The sequence below is a fragment of the Hypanus sabinus genome, chromosome 13 (genome assembly GCF_030144855.1).
Source record: "Hypanus sabinus isolate sHypSab1 chromosome 13, sHypSab1.hap1, whole genome shotgun sequence".
In the NCBI taxonomy this organism is placed as follows: Eukaryota; Metazoa; Chordata; class Chondrichthyes; order Myliobatiformes; family Dasyatidae; genus Hypanus; species Hypanus sabinus.
The window spans coordinates 107,102,779-107,120,358 of record NC_082718.1 but is presented as its reverse complement, the minus strand read 5'-3'; the positions used below and the strand labels follow the sequence as shown (position 1 = coordinate 107,120,358).

The 17,580-nt window shown below is 40.9% G+C and overlaps 1 protein-coding gene across 4 annotated transcripts in view; it reads right to left on the bottom strand.

The window, feature by feature from the left end:
- The window catches only part of LOC132404254 (solute carrier family 2, facilitated glucose transporter member 11-like), a 32,245-nt gene extending 20,573 nt beyond the window's left edge, over positions 1–11,672 (bottom strand). For 2 of the 4 annotated variants that reach the window (XR_009515477.1, XM_059988377.1), the window contains exons 1-5: positions 11,483–11,671; positions 6,259–6,357; positions 6,013–6,173; positions 3,579–3,703; positions 2,210–2,339 (exon numbers count right to left, since the gene is read on the bottom strand). Coding sequence is in view for 3 of the 4 variants with exons in the window: in XM_059988377.1 (XP_059844360.1) it covers positions 2,210–2,339; positions 3,579–3,703; positions 6,013–6,173; positions 6,259–6,357; positions 11,483–11,497 (530 nt within the window). In the remaining variant the exon portion in view is untranslated. Of the gene's footprint in view, positions 1–2,209; positions 2,340–3,578; positions 3,704–6,012; positions 6,174–6,258; positions 6,358–6,736; positions 6,871–11,482 lie in introns of all 4 variants that reach the window. The other 2 variants (XM_059988376.1, XM_059988375.1) reach the window with 2 other exon arrangements.
- Positions 11,673–17,580: the final 5,908 nt, after the last annotated feature.

Genomic DNA, 17,580 nt, shown 5'->3' with positions numbered 1-17,580 from the left:
TTCAGCACAGTAGATTTAGGATGGAGATGAGGAGGAACTGCTTTTCCCAGAGGGTGGTGAATATCTGGAATTCTCTGCCCAATGAAGCAGTGGAGGCTACCTCAATAAGTATATTTAAGACAAGGTGGGATAGATTTTTGCATAGATGGGGAATTAGGGGTTATGGGGAAATGGCAGGTAGGTGGAGATGAGTCCATGGCCAGATCAGCCATGATCTTATTGAATGGTGGGGCAGGCTCGACGGGCCAGATGGCCTACTCCTGTTCCTATTTCTTATGTTCATATACATATCTAGGGTTGTAGGGAACCAAAGAATAAATCCACAGAATAATTAAAAAGTGGGTTCACAAGCTACGCAGGGCCAGTGACTAGGAGAGCAGTATTGGTGGAACGGTGGAGGAGTCGAATTATTGTGTGCAAGTGTGTCAGGTTGTGACGATCACGGGACTGCGGCATGGGTGGGTGCAGGCACAGGAGGGACGGATTGCAGAGACAAAGTAATCCCTGGGTGGGCTCCAACTGGCTTTTCTGTAGGGCTGGGGATTTCAGGATGAGCCCAAGATATTGTGGTGCTGATGTGCCAGCTCCGCTGGAATTGGGACCTGGAGGGAATCTTGGATGGAGGTTGAGTCCAAGGGGCTGTCAGGTGTGTACCAGAGGTGAAGAACTATGGGGCCTAAGTGAGTGTTACCTTGGAGAGGAGGCAAGTAGGGTAGGAGAGCCAGCTAATGGTTCATAGCCCTCGCATTGTCTGTGAGGTGTGTACTGGGAGTTACAGAGAAAGATTTGAAGCACAGCCCTGGTCTGCGAGTGTTGGACTGCTCTGATGCTTTGAGCTGCTTCTCTGAACTGATTCTAAGACATGCAGATGAGCTTTCAAGGCCTCGTGCTCTCAGTACAATTGTTATTTTCACAGTTTCTCTTCTTTTGGGCATTATTGTCTGTCAGTCTTTGTTTATGTACAGTTTTGTAGTAACATCCTATTGTATTTCCTGCAATAAAATTAATCTCAGGGTAGTATATGGTGACCTATGTACTTTGAAGCTTGAGGTGTTTGAGAGAACGGAAGGCTGACCTCACATGAGGTGCAGCACATAGAATACGGGACAGAAGTTCCCGTCCAAGCGGATGGAGGTCTGGGAATACTGAACAATACGGGTCAGGCTGACCTCTTGGTGGGACAAGGGTGTTTGGGAGTCTCACATGCTAAGAGAAGGTGGGCAGGTCTGGCTATTGGGTTTAGTAATCAAGGTGGTAACAAGTAGAAGGGTGGGCACAATGCGGAGTGCACATCAAATTTAATGTCTACTTCAAGTCAAGTCAAGCTTACTGTCACTTAACTGTAGTACGTGTATAATGTATATATAATTATATAATGTATATGGAAATGAGACAATACTTTCCAAAGCAGGGTGTAAAGCACAGTAGTATGCAAAACACACAATAGCTTATGAAGGTAAGGATAAAATCTACAGACGAATCATGCATAAATAATGAACTAAGGTGCATAAATTAAATGCTGTAAGGTACAGAACAGATTAGCCAGTGGCACTTCGAATACAATGCAACAGGGAGTTCAGAAGCCTAACGGCCCGGGTGAAGAAACTGTTTCTCATCCTGACCGTTCTTGTTTTTATGCATCAGAGTCTCCTGCCTGATGGTAGACAGTCAAAGAGGATGCTGGATGGACGGGTGGGATCCTTAATAATACTAAAGACCCTGCGTACACAGCGCTCCTGATAAATGTCCTTGATGGATGTAGGGAGACACCTATGATCCTCTCAGCTGTCCTCACAGTCCTTTTTAGGGACTTCCAGTCCAATGCTCGGCTGCTCCCATACCAGATGGAGATGCAACTTGTCAGGATCAAGAACTTGTCTCAATGGTGCTCCTGCAAAATGCACCTAAAACGGGAGCACAGTTAAGATGGTGAAGATTTCATTATGTGTGTGATCTTGCTGTAGTGCAGTTATAGGATGTTGCGCCGACCTTTTAACCTATTCTCATGTCTAACTAACCCTTCCCTCAAATAGCCTTCTATTTTTCTATCATCCGTGTGCCTGTCTAAGAGTTTCTTAAATGCCCCTAATGTATTTGCCTCTGTCAAAAATGACCTTGATTTTGTCTCCTACGTCTCGATATAATTGTCTAGTCTGAAACATCTACCCAACACGCAGGGATGGAAGAAACATAAAACCCTAGAACCCACCTCAGTCCTATGAACTGTCCCACCACCAATCCTCCTGCAGTAAATGGAGCAAACGAGAGGGCCACTGTGCCACGGATCTCCTTTGGAGCACTTTCACCAAGGTACAAGGGATTAATGTTAAATCCCACACCTGAAGAGCAAAGGGGAATGAAAATACTATTCAGTCATACACTTATTGAATGTTTATCACATTTGACATTCAACTTGCAAGTTCGTGTACTTGGTATTAGGTGCAGCACTGAAATTTTGGCATTGCATTATAAAGATCCATACCATGCAAAGAAGCCACACAGTGCATACAACCAATGAGCCCCCCTTCTTTGCTCTTCCCCGAGGGAATTCAATCCCTTGCATTGAATAAGCAAAAAAGACCGTGCCAGCTTGAGCATTCACTCGGAAGATGGATTGCCAAATCATCAAGGATATTCTGTAAGGTTAGTCAGTTGAAAGGAAAAGATCTATGGGGAGCTCAGTTTTACGACGATTTGTAAAGGAAATTGGAACTCTCGACATTGATTCTGACAAGGGTGAAAATGGAGTTAATGGCAACAGGGAATGGATAGGAAGGATAAAAAATGAGTTAAGAATAATTACAGGAGTAGGGGTTACCAGCCGTTTGTGGACTTTGAGGTCTGCTTTTATTGGAGTCACTCTGCTCTTCAAGACCAAGGTGAGTCCTTTCTGCATCAGTTGTGCCTGTCACAATTCTTTGAAGTAATGATCAGTCAATGTACATATATTTCCACCTTAATTACATTTGTAAATAAAACAGAACGTAATAACCTGAGAATATTTTACAGGACAAGATCCTACTTTATCTTATGATCAGACTGTGTCGATACAGTACATGAGTGAACATGGAGTAAAATGGCTGAATGTACAGAGTAACACATTTTAAACTACTGAATCATATGTGGTATTTGTACCTGATACTTGTGTACATTAAAGAGTTCTGTAACAAGTGAGAGATTACTTCAGACAGTGTGTATTAAAAACAGGGTGGTATCCCCACTGGACAAGGCCAGAATGGGAACTTATTGTTATTTTTTATTTAGTTAGAGATACAGCACAGTAGCGGTCCCTTCTTGTCTAGGAGCCCACACTGCTCAATTACACCCATATGACCCATTAACCCAGCATCCATATGGCTTTGGAATGTGGAAGGGATCCGGAGCATCTAGAGGAATGAACAATCTCTGCATTCATAAGCAGAATGCACAGACTCCTCACAGACAGTGACTGGAGTTGAACCTGGGTCACTGGCACCAGAATAGCATTAAGCTAAGTGCAACGCTATCGTTTCTCCCCAATATGTTATGCCATTTTCCAAGGCCATTTCCTACTCCCTGCTTTGAAAGAAAATAGATACCTGAGTTTACTCCAGAAAAGAATCTTCCAATTATGATCATCTCAAAAGATTTGGCTGTTCTGCTCAGACCCATCAGCAACGCACCAACGAGCACAAAAACATTGCTCAGTAGCAGTGAATTCCTCCTGTGTAGGAAAAATCTGACAGTCAGACAGTATCACGCGATGTCCATATTTTCATAACAATGTAATTATGAGATCTAATCTGATCTGGATTTGAACGTACAAAGTCAGAAAAGTGCTCTGAACAAGTTTATATACCAGTGCATCCGAGTGCATTTGGGTGTATCACAGCTCAGTGACCACAAGAAACTGCAGAGAGTTGTGCGTTATTGGGTTTGCTGACTGTGAAGTTCAAACCTGAAGTGAAGACCTTGAGCCCTATCGGATATAAATGGCCACGAGTACTCTCACTGAAGGGAGATCCCACTGCAACTACCCGAACTTCAAAGAATAGTTCACTTCCCTGTTTATTCTCCATGCTGAGTTTAGCTGCCAATACCCACTAGTCGAATGGTGGGTCCCCTCTCCCTACCAGCTGAAGATACTTCCGGCTAACAAAGCAGGTTAAAACATATTCAGTGATACATGTTTAAATCCAAGTAATTTTCTTAACACATTTAAAGCTCAGAGATGATTTCTATCTTAAACATTTCCAAACTATGAACCATTTCTAAAACACAAAGCACATAGCATTTCTAAATCATAAAAGCTAAAGGATTTCCAAAACACACGTACAATTCCTATAAACTAAAATGACAGACCACGGTACAGACAAACAAGTTGCCCGATGCAGAAACCAAAGCTGAAGGAATGGATTCCGGTTCACCCTGTGTTTCTTTGACATTTCCTCTTCATGTTCCTGACCACGTTCCTGATAAGACTGAACTGCTTTCTACATTTAAATCCTTTTCTCCACTTGGGTGATTTCTTTTAACACAAATGGTCTAAAACCATCTTAGAGGTATGGATCTCAATTAATACTGAAAATGCTCTGAAGCTAACATTCTTGAGTACATAAAATCTTTGAATTATAGACACATCAGTTTTAGATAAGCTAAATTGTATTAGCCATCTATTTTGCAAGCTAAGCAATATAAAAGTCAGGTTGTTTGTTTGAAACAGCCAAATTAAACAGCCCATTATCTTATATTACACCTTGAGCAGTAATAAAGCAGGTACCTTGAGCTACCAATGTGCTACATAGACAGAGCTTGTTTGTAAAGCCCAGGCATTCTCTCTTCTCCCATCTTCATCAGACACAAGGTACAAAGTCGGAAAGTATGTGCCACCAGGCTCAAGAACAGCTTCTGTCCCACCGAATGGTTCCCTAGTTCGACAAGGTAGACTCGTGACCTCACAGTCTACCTCATCTACCTGCTACCTGCATGGAACATTCTCTGTAACACTTCATTCCGCATTCTGTTATTGTTTTAATCTGTGCTACCTCAATGGACTATTGTTAATGAATTGATCTGTATGAATGGTATGCAAGGCAAGTTTTTCACTATATCTTGATAATGTGACAATAATAAACCAATTTCCCAAGTTAACTTTGCATCATTCCATAACCTGCAAGTATATCGGTTCCTCTACCTTCTCATAATTATTGAGAGGCCTGTAGTCTAACTCCATTGGTAACCCCAATGATTCCACATTTAAACTTTGCCATTTTTAAATTTAACAATTTAAGAGAACGTTTAGTGAAATTCTCAGCAATAAATATTTTAATATCTCGGAGCCTGTATGATTAGAAAAGGATGTTTTCTCATTGACCAATTTAACCTTATCAGCTGATAGAACAACAGCCAAATTAACCTCGGATCCCAGAAGTCAAAATTTAATCAGATGTCATCTTACCAGAATTCCAGATTTCAGGAAATTGAAAGAATGGGGCAGGAGGTTAATGAAGGGGAGAGTGACAGAGGATGGATGGATGGAGGGAGTAGATGGGAAAGGAAAGAAGGGATAGCTGGAGGAAGAGCATTGGGAAGGGTGAGGATGCAAATGCAGGATGGAAGATGAGGAAGCTAGGTTGACAGGACTAATGATATAGGGAAATAATGAAGAGAAAGGTAATAGGTGGAAAATCAAAAAGGGAATTGAGATAAAGTGTGGCAGCACACTGGAAGTGGAGAATTCAGAGGGAGATGGAAACACTGAAGAGGGGGAAAAGACAGAGGATTGCAGTCGAGAGGATCACATTGTAAAGATGGAAGAAGGAGGATAGAAGATAGAGTAAGGGTGAATGGAGAAAAGGATGCAGTGAGGAGATATCATGGTGGGAGAAAGATGCAGGAGTGAAATCAAATCTTTGTTTGGGAGTTGGAAATTACAAATAACCGCAACAAGTCTTAACCCCTAATAAATGCAAATAGAAGTGGATATATCTGGATATCAGAATTCAACAAGCACATTTTTTTCATGATTCACACCTTCCAAATATTACAGCCATGGGTCCAGCAATAAGAGCCCCAACCAGTCCTCCAACAGAATAAGTGGCCACGATAAGGGTCCAGAAGAATGTAATGACTCTGTTCTCCAGCTGTGTGTTGTAGCGTTCAATCCAGGTCTCATTGATGAACTTCTGGACAAACTGATTAAAAGTTACAGATTTAGTTTTGGTTCTACAAATCTAGAGAAAACCAATGTTCTTTTGTTGACCATAACTGTGAACTCACCATTGTTGGTGCATTAATGATTGTCAGGTTCAAACCATACTGGAAGGTGCCACCAATACTGGCAGCAAAGATGGTCAAGAGGAGACCTCGAATCTGCAGCTAAAGGAACAAAAAGAAAGCAAGGAGGATTATTTTTTGTAGGCACCATTTATACTGAAAGGAAGATAAAAGCAGACATTCATACAAGGCTTTCACATCCTAAAACGAACAGCCAATGTTTTACTGCAGATACAACCAAGAAATTCAATCATTTTTCTGTTTTGTTGGGCAAACTTCATTTGTCTGAATTTTATAGTAATTTGTTGATGCTATTCAGGAGCGACTCGCTTTTACATTATGGAATTCTTTTCAACACCGTTTATTCCAATATTGTATCGTTCAGCTGATTGCTGATCTGAGAAATCCAAGTGTTCAGGAAGGCAATTGCTTTGATAGGATTGGGAAGGATATTTCAGTTGTATGAAATCATGAGGTTTACCTAAATGGAACTTGGAGCTTTGAGCAGCAGCAAATCGGAGGTGATAAGCCTGAGAAAACAGTTCACTTAGGTTCACCGAATCAGTGACTAGGCAGTATGGAGCTTTGAGCAGCAGCGAATTGAAGATCGGAAGCCTGGAATGACATAGTTCACTCAGATTTGCAATTGAATAGAAAAAGTAGCAAATTGTGTCAGTTTCGTGCTTTGTTCAGATGCCAATCAGAATTTGGGATTGATTGGCAACATCAAATTACAGAAAGGCAGAGGCAAGCAGAGCAACCATTGTTGGAGAGGTCAGTGTTGGAGTGGAGATTTTTTAGGCTTTAATTCTTTGAGGCTTCAGTGAGAGAAGGCAAAAAAGCTGTAGGTAAAGTTCCCCTACCTCCACAGTTTATTGTTCTTCCTACTTCATATTTGATCAATTAGAACAGGATAGTGAAAATGCTCTTCTTGGGGGATGTGGGAAGACAGGAAGACCTTCAGTATCTCTGACCACTATGCCTGTAAGAAGTGCATCCAGTTGTGGCTTCTAACCATGCGTATTAAGGAGTTGGTGCTGGAACTGGATGGACTCTAGATGATGCAGAGGAGAGGATGAGGGGGTGATAGATAAGGCATATAGAGAGGTGCAGAATACAGGAAGCTGGGTGACTGTCAGGAAGGGGAAAGGGATTAAACAGCCAATGCAGAACACTCAAGTGGCCATTCCCCTCAACAACAGATATACCACTATGGATACTGTTGTGGGGGTGGGGGGGGGAGGTGGGGAATAGCCTAGTAGAGGAAAGTAACAGAAGTTGGCTCTCTGGCTTTGAATTTGACTCTGAGATTCAGAAGTGGAAGGAGGAGAAGAGGTGAGCTGTGGTGAAAGGGATTTGTTAGGGGAGCAGAAAGGAGGTTCTGTGGACAAGAACAAAATTCCCAGATGGGATGTTGCCTCTAGGGTGCCAAGGTCCATGATATCTCAGATTGAGTCCTCAGTAATCTTAAGTGGGAGGGTGAACAGCCAGAGTCCTATAGTCCTTAAGTAAATTTTTCTCCTACCTATCTGTTCCTGCTATGCTCCTCCTTTTGATTCTTAACCAGGGCCTCAATTTCTCTTGAAAACCAAGGTTCCATGCACATCTTTACTTTTTATTCTGACATGCACATACAAGATCTGTACTCTCAAAATTTCACTTTTGAAGGCCTCCCACTTTCCAAGAGTGTCTTTGCTAGAAAATAGCCTGTCCCAATCCACACTTGCCAGATAATTTCTGATAGATAGATAAATAAATAGATACTTTATTCATCCCCAAGGGGAAATACAACATTTTTCCAGTGTCCCATACACTTATTCTAGCAAAACTAATTACATAAGTATTTAACTCAATATAAATATGATATGCATCTAAAATCACCCTCCCAAAAAGCATTAATAAATAGCTTTTAAAAAGTTCTTAAATAGTTTACTAAAGTGCATTGAGTGGTAACTTAAGCTCAGTCCTAACCCCGGCACTTTAACATGTCTTGCCCCTGGTGGTTGAATTGTAGAGCCGAATGGCGTTGGGGAGTAATGATCTCTTCATCCTGTCTGAGGAGCAATGTATTGACAGCAACCTGCCGCTGAAGTTTGATACCATCAAACTTGGACTTTCTCCGATTTAGAATCGCAATCCATGGACCAAACTTACCTTCTTGCATATTTACTTTGAAAGTAACGATGTGCATGGAACCTTGGTTTTCAAGAGAAATTGAGGCTCTGGTTAAGAATCAAAAGGAGGAGCATAGCAGGAACAGATAGGTAGGAGAAAAATTTACTTACGGACTATAGGAAATACAAGCGAATACGTATGAAAGAAATTAGGAGGGCTGAAAGAAGGGATGAAGTTGCTCCAGAGACAAGGTGAAGCAGAACCTTAAGGGATTCTACAGTTATGTTAAGAGCAAAAGGGTTACAAGGGACAAAATTGGTCCACTGAAAAAATCAGAATGGTAATCTATATATGGAGCCAAAAGAGATGGGGAAGATATTAAATGATGTTTTTTTACATCTGTGTATACCCAGGAGATAGACACAGAGTTTAAAGAAGTGAGGCAAAGTGATATCAACTTCATGGAGCCTGTACAGATTACAGAGGAGGAGGTGTTTTGTTGTCCTGAGGCAAATCAAGATGGATAAATCCCCAGGCCCTGACAACCTGCTCCCTCGGACCCTGTGGGAGGCAAGTGCAGATATTGCCAGGGCCATAGCAGAGATATTTAAATCATCCTTATTTACAGGTAAGTACTGAAGGATTGGAGTGTAGTCAACATTGTTCCACTGCTTAAGAAAAGCTCTAAAAATAAATCAAGAAGTTATAAACTGTTGCGCCTGACATCAGTCATGGGAAAGTTATTGGAAGATACTCTAAGGGAGCAAATGCAAAATTATTTAGACAGACATGGACTGATTAAGGATAGTTAGCATGGCCTTGTGCATGGCTGGTCATGTCTAAACAATCTTACAGAGATTTTTGAGAAAGTTATCAGGAAAGTTGATGAAGACAAGGCAGTGGATATTGTCTAAATGGACTTTAGCAAAGCATTTGATAAGGTCCCACATGGGAGGTTGGTCAAGAAGGTTTAGATGCTCAGCATTCAAGGTGAGGTAGTAAATTTGATTAGACATTGGTTTGTGGGAGAAACCTGAGATTTGTTGTAGATTGTTGCCTCTCTGACTGGAGATCTGTGACTTGTGGAACACCGCAGAAATTGGTGCTGGATCTGTTGTTGTGTGTCATCTACATCAAAGATCTGTATGATAATGTGGTTAACCGGATCAGCAAATTTGCATATGGCACCAAGATTGGGGGTGTAGTGGACAGCAAGGAAGGCTATCGTGGCTTGCAGAGGGATCTGGATAGCTGGAAAAATGGGCTGAAAGATGGCAGCTAGAATTTAATGCGGACAATTGTGAGATGTAGCACTTCAGTAGGACCAACCAGGGTAGGTCTTACATAGTGAACAGTAGGGCACTGAGGAGTATGGTAGAACAAAGGGATCTGGGAATACAGGCCCATAATTCCTTGAAAGTGGCATCATGGGTAGATGGGGTCATAAAAAAAAAGCCTTCATAAATCAAAGTGTTGAGTACAGGAGATGGGATGTTATGTTGAAGTTGTGCAAGACATTGGTGAGGCCTAACTTAGAGTATTGTGTGCAGTTTTGGTCACCTATCTACTAGAAAGATGTAAATATGGTTGAAAGAGTTCAAAGAAAACTTACAAGGATGTTGCCAGGTCCGTAGAACCGGAGTTATAAGGAAAGATTGAATAGGATAAGACTTTATTCCTTGGGACAGAGAAGATTAAGAAGAGATTTCATAGAGGCATACAAATAATGAAGGGTAAATGCAAGAAGGCTTTTTCCACTGAGATTGGGTGGGACTACAACCAAAGGTCATGAGTTATGGGTGAAAGATGAACAGAGGGGTATCCTTTTAAAACAGCTGAGGAGGAATTTCTTTAGTCAGACAGTGGCAAACCTGTGGAGTTCTTTGCCACAAGCAGCTGTGGAGGCCAAGTCTTTACGTTTATTTAAAGCAGAGGTTAATAGATTCTTGATTGTTCAGGGCATGGAGGGATTCAGGGAGAAGGCAGGAGACTGGGGCTGAGAGGAAAATTGGATCAGCCATGATGAAATGGTTATTACTCATGTTTCTATTTATTTTGTTTCCTTTGATTTTGTAATATATGAAAGAATTGTAAAGAAAAATCTGCATTTTCTAGAAATCTAAAATAAAACAAAATATGCAACAGTTCAGGCAGAGTATGTGAAGAGATAGGCAGTGTTAATGTTAACAGAGTTGACACTTTTAAACCAGCTTATAAAGTCTCTGAGACTATTATAACATTGAGGCGTATCTTTCAATGATCTGCGGAAGGTTATTGCTAGCACTGTTTTTTTTTGCAGTAAATAGCCAGACTGGGTTTGGCACCTGTGCAGCTTGTATTGTGCTGTCTATTATTTAGCAGGAGCTTCCACCAAGATGCCAATGTTCCCATTAATCTCAATGTCTCAATGGAATCATTGGTCTTGTGCTAGAGGACAGTCTTCATGGCCAGTGATTCAATCAGATGTACAGTACATAAGTGGAACTCAGCAAAAGCAAATCCATGTTAATTTTTTGCTTTCAATACTGAACTTTCCCGGTTATTTATCTGCTTTCACACAAAGAAATTTACCAACTTTCTTCCAGTGTGTCTTACTGTCTGACGCCAAACCAATATATCAAAAGTCACAACTCAGGTCACCAGGCTTCCTTACGTTTCCTTACATCGCAATGCAACAACAACAACTTTCATTGATATATTGCTTTCAACTTAGTTAACACATCTGAATATTTCCAATGTGATATGCTCTTATTTCATTCCTGGAATTTTAGGCTTATTTTCAAAGTCATCAGCAAAAATGTAACATTGCAAGGTTTCAAGTTATTTTCCTTAAAACACGAATTCTTTTAAGAGTCATTAAGGATGTGACATCATGAAGATGCCCATATCAGAATTGACCAGTAAGTTAGTAGAAATCTGCCTTGAATGGAAAAGTAAATTGGAAAGTAACAGATGTTTATATACAGAGACATTCACAGCTGATTAAAACCCTCAGCTTCACAGAGCTGTGAACAGTGGCTGGGAACACATTGCGCCCATTTCCAATCAGGATTTTATTCAATAGAATACAAGATGCTACTTCAACTGAAGGAAGGTACATATCAGATCTTACCAACTTGCTCAGCATTTGTGATGTCCAAGTTTTCAGTCTGTACGTTACTTTAGTGGTAGCTGGGTTCTCCCAATTACTTCTGAAAATACTCAACAGAAAACGGACAAATGAGTCCAGATGTAACTATTCACGGGCAATTAATTTATGGTAACTTTGTACACCAGAGATGCCAATGGATTGATGGAGTTCATTATTGCTCTGGAGTTTTAAGTTGCCTGTTGTCAGAAAGCCAGCATCATTAATCACTGACAGACCACCTTTACAAACAAGCCAACCAAAACTGAACTCAAAGCAATACCTAACTCCAGGAATTCAAGGAAATGAAATGAAGGTGTCCGAAATGTGCTGTTGATTGACCTGGAAAATCCAAATGACTTTTATGTCATAAAATCAGCCAAGCCACATCCTTATAGTCGGCTTTAATGCAATAACAGTCAGTCCTCATAACTGGTGGAATGTTCTCACCGTCTGAAGAATGAGCAAGTGATTTAAACGGTATTCACAGAGCATAACCATGTTATTTCTCATTCCTTCTATACATATATTTTACTATTAATGTTTCACATCATTCATTGATAGAAAGCACAACACTTCTCAAATCTCCACTGTCACTCATTGACAGAAAACCCCTACCAGCATCTAACGTCCTATTCTTCCCACGTTTCTCAAAATATGAAGATCCAAGGACATTTGTCACAGTGTCTAAAGAACAGAACAGTTCAACACTAGACGCAAGTTGTACGAATAGAATTAGGCCATTTGACCCACCAAGTCTGCTCCACAATTCACCTTTTCTTTGAGTAAAGATACTGATTTATGTGGCATTCTGACAATGACAGATGAACCAAGCATCCTCATTCAAGCAAAAGGTGATTTACCTGTTCCATAAAGACAAAACAACATATCAATATTAGCTTATTATTGATGCATATACTAAGATGCTGGTGGTGTGATGGCATCTGCACTGGACTTCGAGGAGAGTGGTCCTGGGTTTGAATCCTACCGGCTCTTTGCACATGCTGGGTTGAGAGCATTGAGCTAGCAACTCAGTCTCAAAAAACAGGCGATTGGTGAAGAAATGGCTAGGTTGCCACTGGAGGTGCCGCAGGAAGGTATTTATTATTATAGCACAGTGAAAAGCTTCTGCTTGCATGCTGTCAAATCAGATCCTACCATATATACGAATATCGAGGACTGGTGAAGTTTGCTGATGATACTAAGCTGGGTGGCAGTGTGACAAGTGATGAGGATGTTAGGAGAATTCAGGGTGACTTGGATAGGCTGGATGAGCGGGCAGATACTTGGCAGATGACGTTTAATGTGAATAAGTGTGAGGTTATCCACTTTGGGAGTAAGAACAGGAAGGCAGATTATTATCTGAATGGTGTAAAGTTAGGTAAGGGAGAAATACAAAGAGATCTAGGAGTCCTTGTTCATCAGTCACTGAAGGTGAATGAGCAAGTGCAGCAGGCAGTGAAGAAGGCTAATGGAATGTTGGCCTTTATTACAAAGGGAATTGAGTACAAGAGCAAGGAAATCGTCTTGCATTTGTACAGAGCCCTGGTGAGACCATACCTGGAGTATTGTGTACAGTTTTGGTCTCCAGGCTTAAGGAAGGACATCCTGGCTGTAGAGAAAGTGCAGCGTAGATTCACAAGGTTAATTCCTGGGATGTCAGGACTGTCTTACGCAGGAACTGCCATTCTTTGTGGAGTACTGATTGATGCTTTCTCCAAACCAGCTAGCGTTATTTGTTAAATACATATAGAAACCTAGCATTTGGCTGGAGGGAAGAATCTTCCACTTGCATCATTGGCCACAAAACCTTAAAGTTAAAAGTGTCCTTAAAGTGTGTATGATTGTACTCTATGTGTTTAACCTCTGAGAAAAAGTCACATTGTGTGTTTTGAATTTATTTTAATTGGGTGAATCTTTCCTGAGTTTCAAGAATGTGTTTTGGCAGCTTCTGAGATCCTGTGGTTCATAGAGGAAGTGAGAGTGAGAGAGACAACAAAGGGAGAAAAAGGGGTTGTAAATCCAAAATGAGAATTCACTGTCTGTGTTCTCACTCTCTAACTACTCCCCTTCACTCATTAACAGGATAACTTTATGTTACTTATTCTCATGCTCATCCTATTAGGGACATAACCCTTCCCCACTGACCCTGCATCTTAACAAGCTTCTTTTCTTATGGGAGGGCTTTGACCTGAAATATTATCTTTGTTACTCCTCCCCTGGATGTAGCCCAGCCTGCTAAGAATTTCCAACATTTTAGATTTGAGGAAAGTGAGTGAGAGTTAATTAACTCTGAGAGAGGTGTTGAACTTAACTCCACCTACTGTGGAATCAGCTCTGACTGGAAAAATCACTTGCTATTTTATCTGTAATTACTTTACAGGGATTTTGAAGAAGTATCTACGTAGATTCATCTTTTTAATAATGTTCTTCATTTCCTTTGTAAGATATCTGAATTAATGTTGGTTGAAGTTAGAACTTCAATTCCACAATAACACATTTTGGCTAAATAAGGAGAAACACAGGAAGCATTCCCAATATGAGTCACCAGTATTTGTTATAGGTTCATACAGCATGGAAAGGTTCCTGATTAGTCAGGTTGTCAAAGGTTACGGGGATAAGACAGGACAAAGGGGTTGAGAGGGATAATAAATCAGTCATGATGCAATGGCAGAACAGATGTAATGGCAAGAATGGCCTAATTCTGCTCCTTGGTCTTATGGCCCAACTCATCCATGTTGTCCTGTGTAAATGTCTTTAAGATGTTGTGATTGTACCCATTGTCACAACTTCTTCTGGCAGATCATTCCATACCCACCATCCACTGTGTTAAACTTCCTCCTCTAGTCTTTTATTTTGTGCCCCTCTCACCTTTAACCATCTGTATGTCCTCCAGTTTTAGACACTCCTATCCTGGGAAGAAGGCTGTAACTATTTGCCCAATCTATGCCTTTCACGTGTAACAAACCTACATAGGTATACCCCTAAGCCTCAAATACTCCTTGCAGAAAAATTCCAGCTTATCTTATTTCTCTTTCTCATAATTTTTTCTACACCTTTTCCAATTTATCAACATCCTCCCTCAAACTAGGTGACTAGAACTGCACATGGTATTTGAAGTGTAGTCTTAGCAATGTCTTCAACAACTGGGACATGTGTCGAGCATCTTTTCGCTACATGTTATAACAAACAACAGGTTAACTCAGAGTGGATCAATCATATGCACATTTATTTTTTTGCTACAAGGGAAAGTGACCATGGCACAAGGGCCAGTACGAGCTTGGATAAAACAGACCACATAATCACTCATTTATACTCAAGTGTTAAGTTAAATTCAAGGACCTTCAGCTTAATCAGTACTTCCAGCATTCTTCCAATAACGCATCTGCTTGTCTTTCTGTAGTTTGTCAAATACTCAAGGTCCATCGCCATAATGTTGCATGAACACTATTAGCTAAGCACTCTGGTACAATACAGGTTCCACTTTGTTACTAAGTTGCCATTTTGTTATTACAGGTAGAGTACCTTTCCACATCCCCTTTTTGTCCTTTCATGATGACAGTACACCTCACAAATATTGTAATTGAAATATGTATATATGTATATAAAGCAATGATAGAGTTTCAAATCCCAATTCAAAATTCCTTTTTCATCCATCCACTTCAATAAGTACCCATTCCTTTCTTTAATATCCTCTCCTTCACCCTGTTATCTCACACAAAAATTGTAAAAGAATAACACATTTTCCTTGGGATGATTTCCTTCAATAAACATTTAGCTCGTGCATCATTCCTTTAACAAGGAACTGCTTCAACCCATCATGAAAAGAACATCAATAATGACCAATACATATTTATATCCTTCACATGAAGGTAATTCTATAAAAATCCATCTGTAAATTCATGAAAGGTCTATCAGAGCATGGTGTATGAGATCCTTCCAACTTCACTAGTTTCCCTGGAGTCTGTGAAATATGTATCATGCATTATTCATAAACTTGACTTGCAGCATTCGATAAACCAGGGGCATGCCTTGTTTGATTTATATGATCTATCAAACCCCTCTTCAGCCTCCAGGGAAAAATTTCCAGCTGAGTCATAATAAGCCATACAGTGAAGATAACAGTGTCATGTACTGAGTTACAGATCTAAACAGAATCTAGAGAATTCTCCAGAGGCTTTCAAGGTACTCTCATAAAAATGTTCCAAACTCCTTGATAAACGGTTAATGAGTAACTGCACTTATACTAAATAGATTGACTACTACTGAACAGTATAGCCACAATAGCTCCCTGGTAAACACACATTAAGTCCCTCAGGAGTGTAGGTCATAGTATTTTACACAATAAATCTCTTCCACATAGGTTCACAAGCACATCCAGAGAAAGTAGAAAGGTACGATCTGTGGTGAACTACATATACCTGTCTGGACACGCCCCCCCCCCCCCCCCCGCTGACTGCTCCCGTGGCTCCTCCCACAGACCCCGGTATAAAGGTGATTGGAGGCACAGACCCTTCCTCAGTCTCCAGGCTGTTGTGTGATGGTCACTTGCTGCTTGTGCTTTCTTCCAGCTAATAAAAGCCTACCTTAACCCACGTCTCAGAGTTATTGATGATGCATCACGATCTAACCCTGGTGCCCTATGCTAAAATCCACCAGTCTGATTTCAAGACATTAGGAGTCTGTCCACTGTTTGGGAAGGACAGGATGCAATTCAGGACAAAGGACATTTGCAATAATACAAATTGTAGGTTCCATAACCTGCTTTTTCAGCAGTCCTGAATATTGTTCCATTTTCTATGCTATCCTCTGTATATATTCTTCTACAGAATCACCTCAACCTTCTTGTGTCCCCATAATCTCAGACAAAATTAGCCCTTTTTGGAAAGGCAGCATGTAATGCACCATACATATTTTTATTAAAAACACCCTTCGGTTCCCCATCCATAATTCTTCCACTGATCCCTTGCCTTAATTATTAAACATATACCATGATGGTGTCCCCTTATTTGGGGCAGGGAAGGACTCCTTTATCCTACTATTACCAATTTCTGGTCTCTCTTTCTCATCCTACTTACAGTATTTACTCTTTCTTTTGTTCACTACAGCGTCCTGTCGGGATTAAAGTTATGAGCTCAATGTCCACCAAACCCACTCTTACTTGCTCTTTCTACTGGTACCACTGTGTCCCTAACATCAGATCTCACCATACAGATTCACTGCATCCCTGATATTCTTACCATTCATATTTGATGTGTCTTTGAAGCCATAGGTGTCTGTAACAATCTTACTGGTAAAAGCTGGTGCATCCCTGACTCCAGAGGTGTCCCTGACACTCTGAACTGTCAAAACTGATCAATAATCGATAGGCTCCAAGTCCTTGGCCTCAAAACCTCCTTGTGCAGTTGGATCCTGGATGTCCTCACTTGCAGACACCAGTCAGTTTGGATTGGTTACTACATTTCCTCCATGATCTCCATCAGCACAGGTACACCACAAGGCTGTGTGCTTAGCCCCCGGTCTACTCGCTTTACATTATGACTGTGGGCTAAGAACAGCTCCAATGCCATATTCAAGTTTGCTGATGATAGCCTGAATTACATGTGGCGATGAATCAGCATACAGGAGGGGGAATAAAAATCTGGCTGAGTGGTGCCATAACAACAACCTCTCACTCAACATCAGCGAGACCACGGAGCTGATTATAGATTTCAGAAGGAATATTGGGTGATTGTGAACAGGTTTGGGTCCCTTATCTTAGCAAGGATGCATTGAAACTGGAAAAGGTTCAAAAGAGGTTCACGAAAGCGTTTCCAGGTCTGAATGGCTGGTCATAAGAAGAGCCTTTGAATGGTGCTATAAACAAAACACATCCATTGTGTGGCATACAGTATGTGTCTGAAGAGAATGCATGTAGTAACACAAGGCTTGGGTCTCAGATTGAAAAGTGCAGAGAAGGAGAATCCTTATTTTCTTCTATGTTTCAGAGAGAAAATAAGCAGGTGAGTATCAAAGGGAAGTGGTTTGGAAGGATGCAGAGAGGGTGGTACCTCCATTGACCATTGTTACTGTGTAGTCGCCCC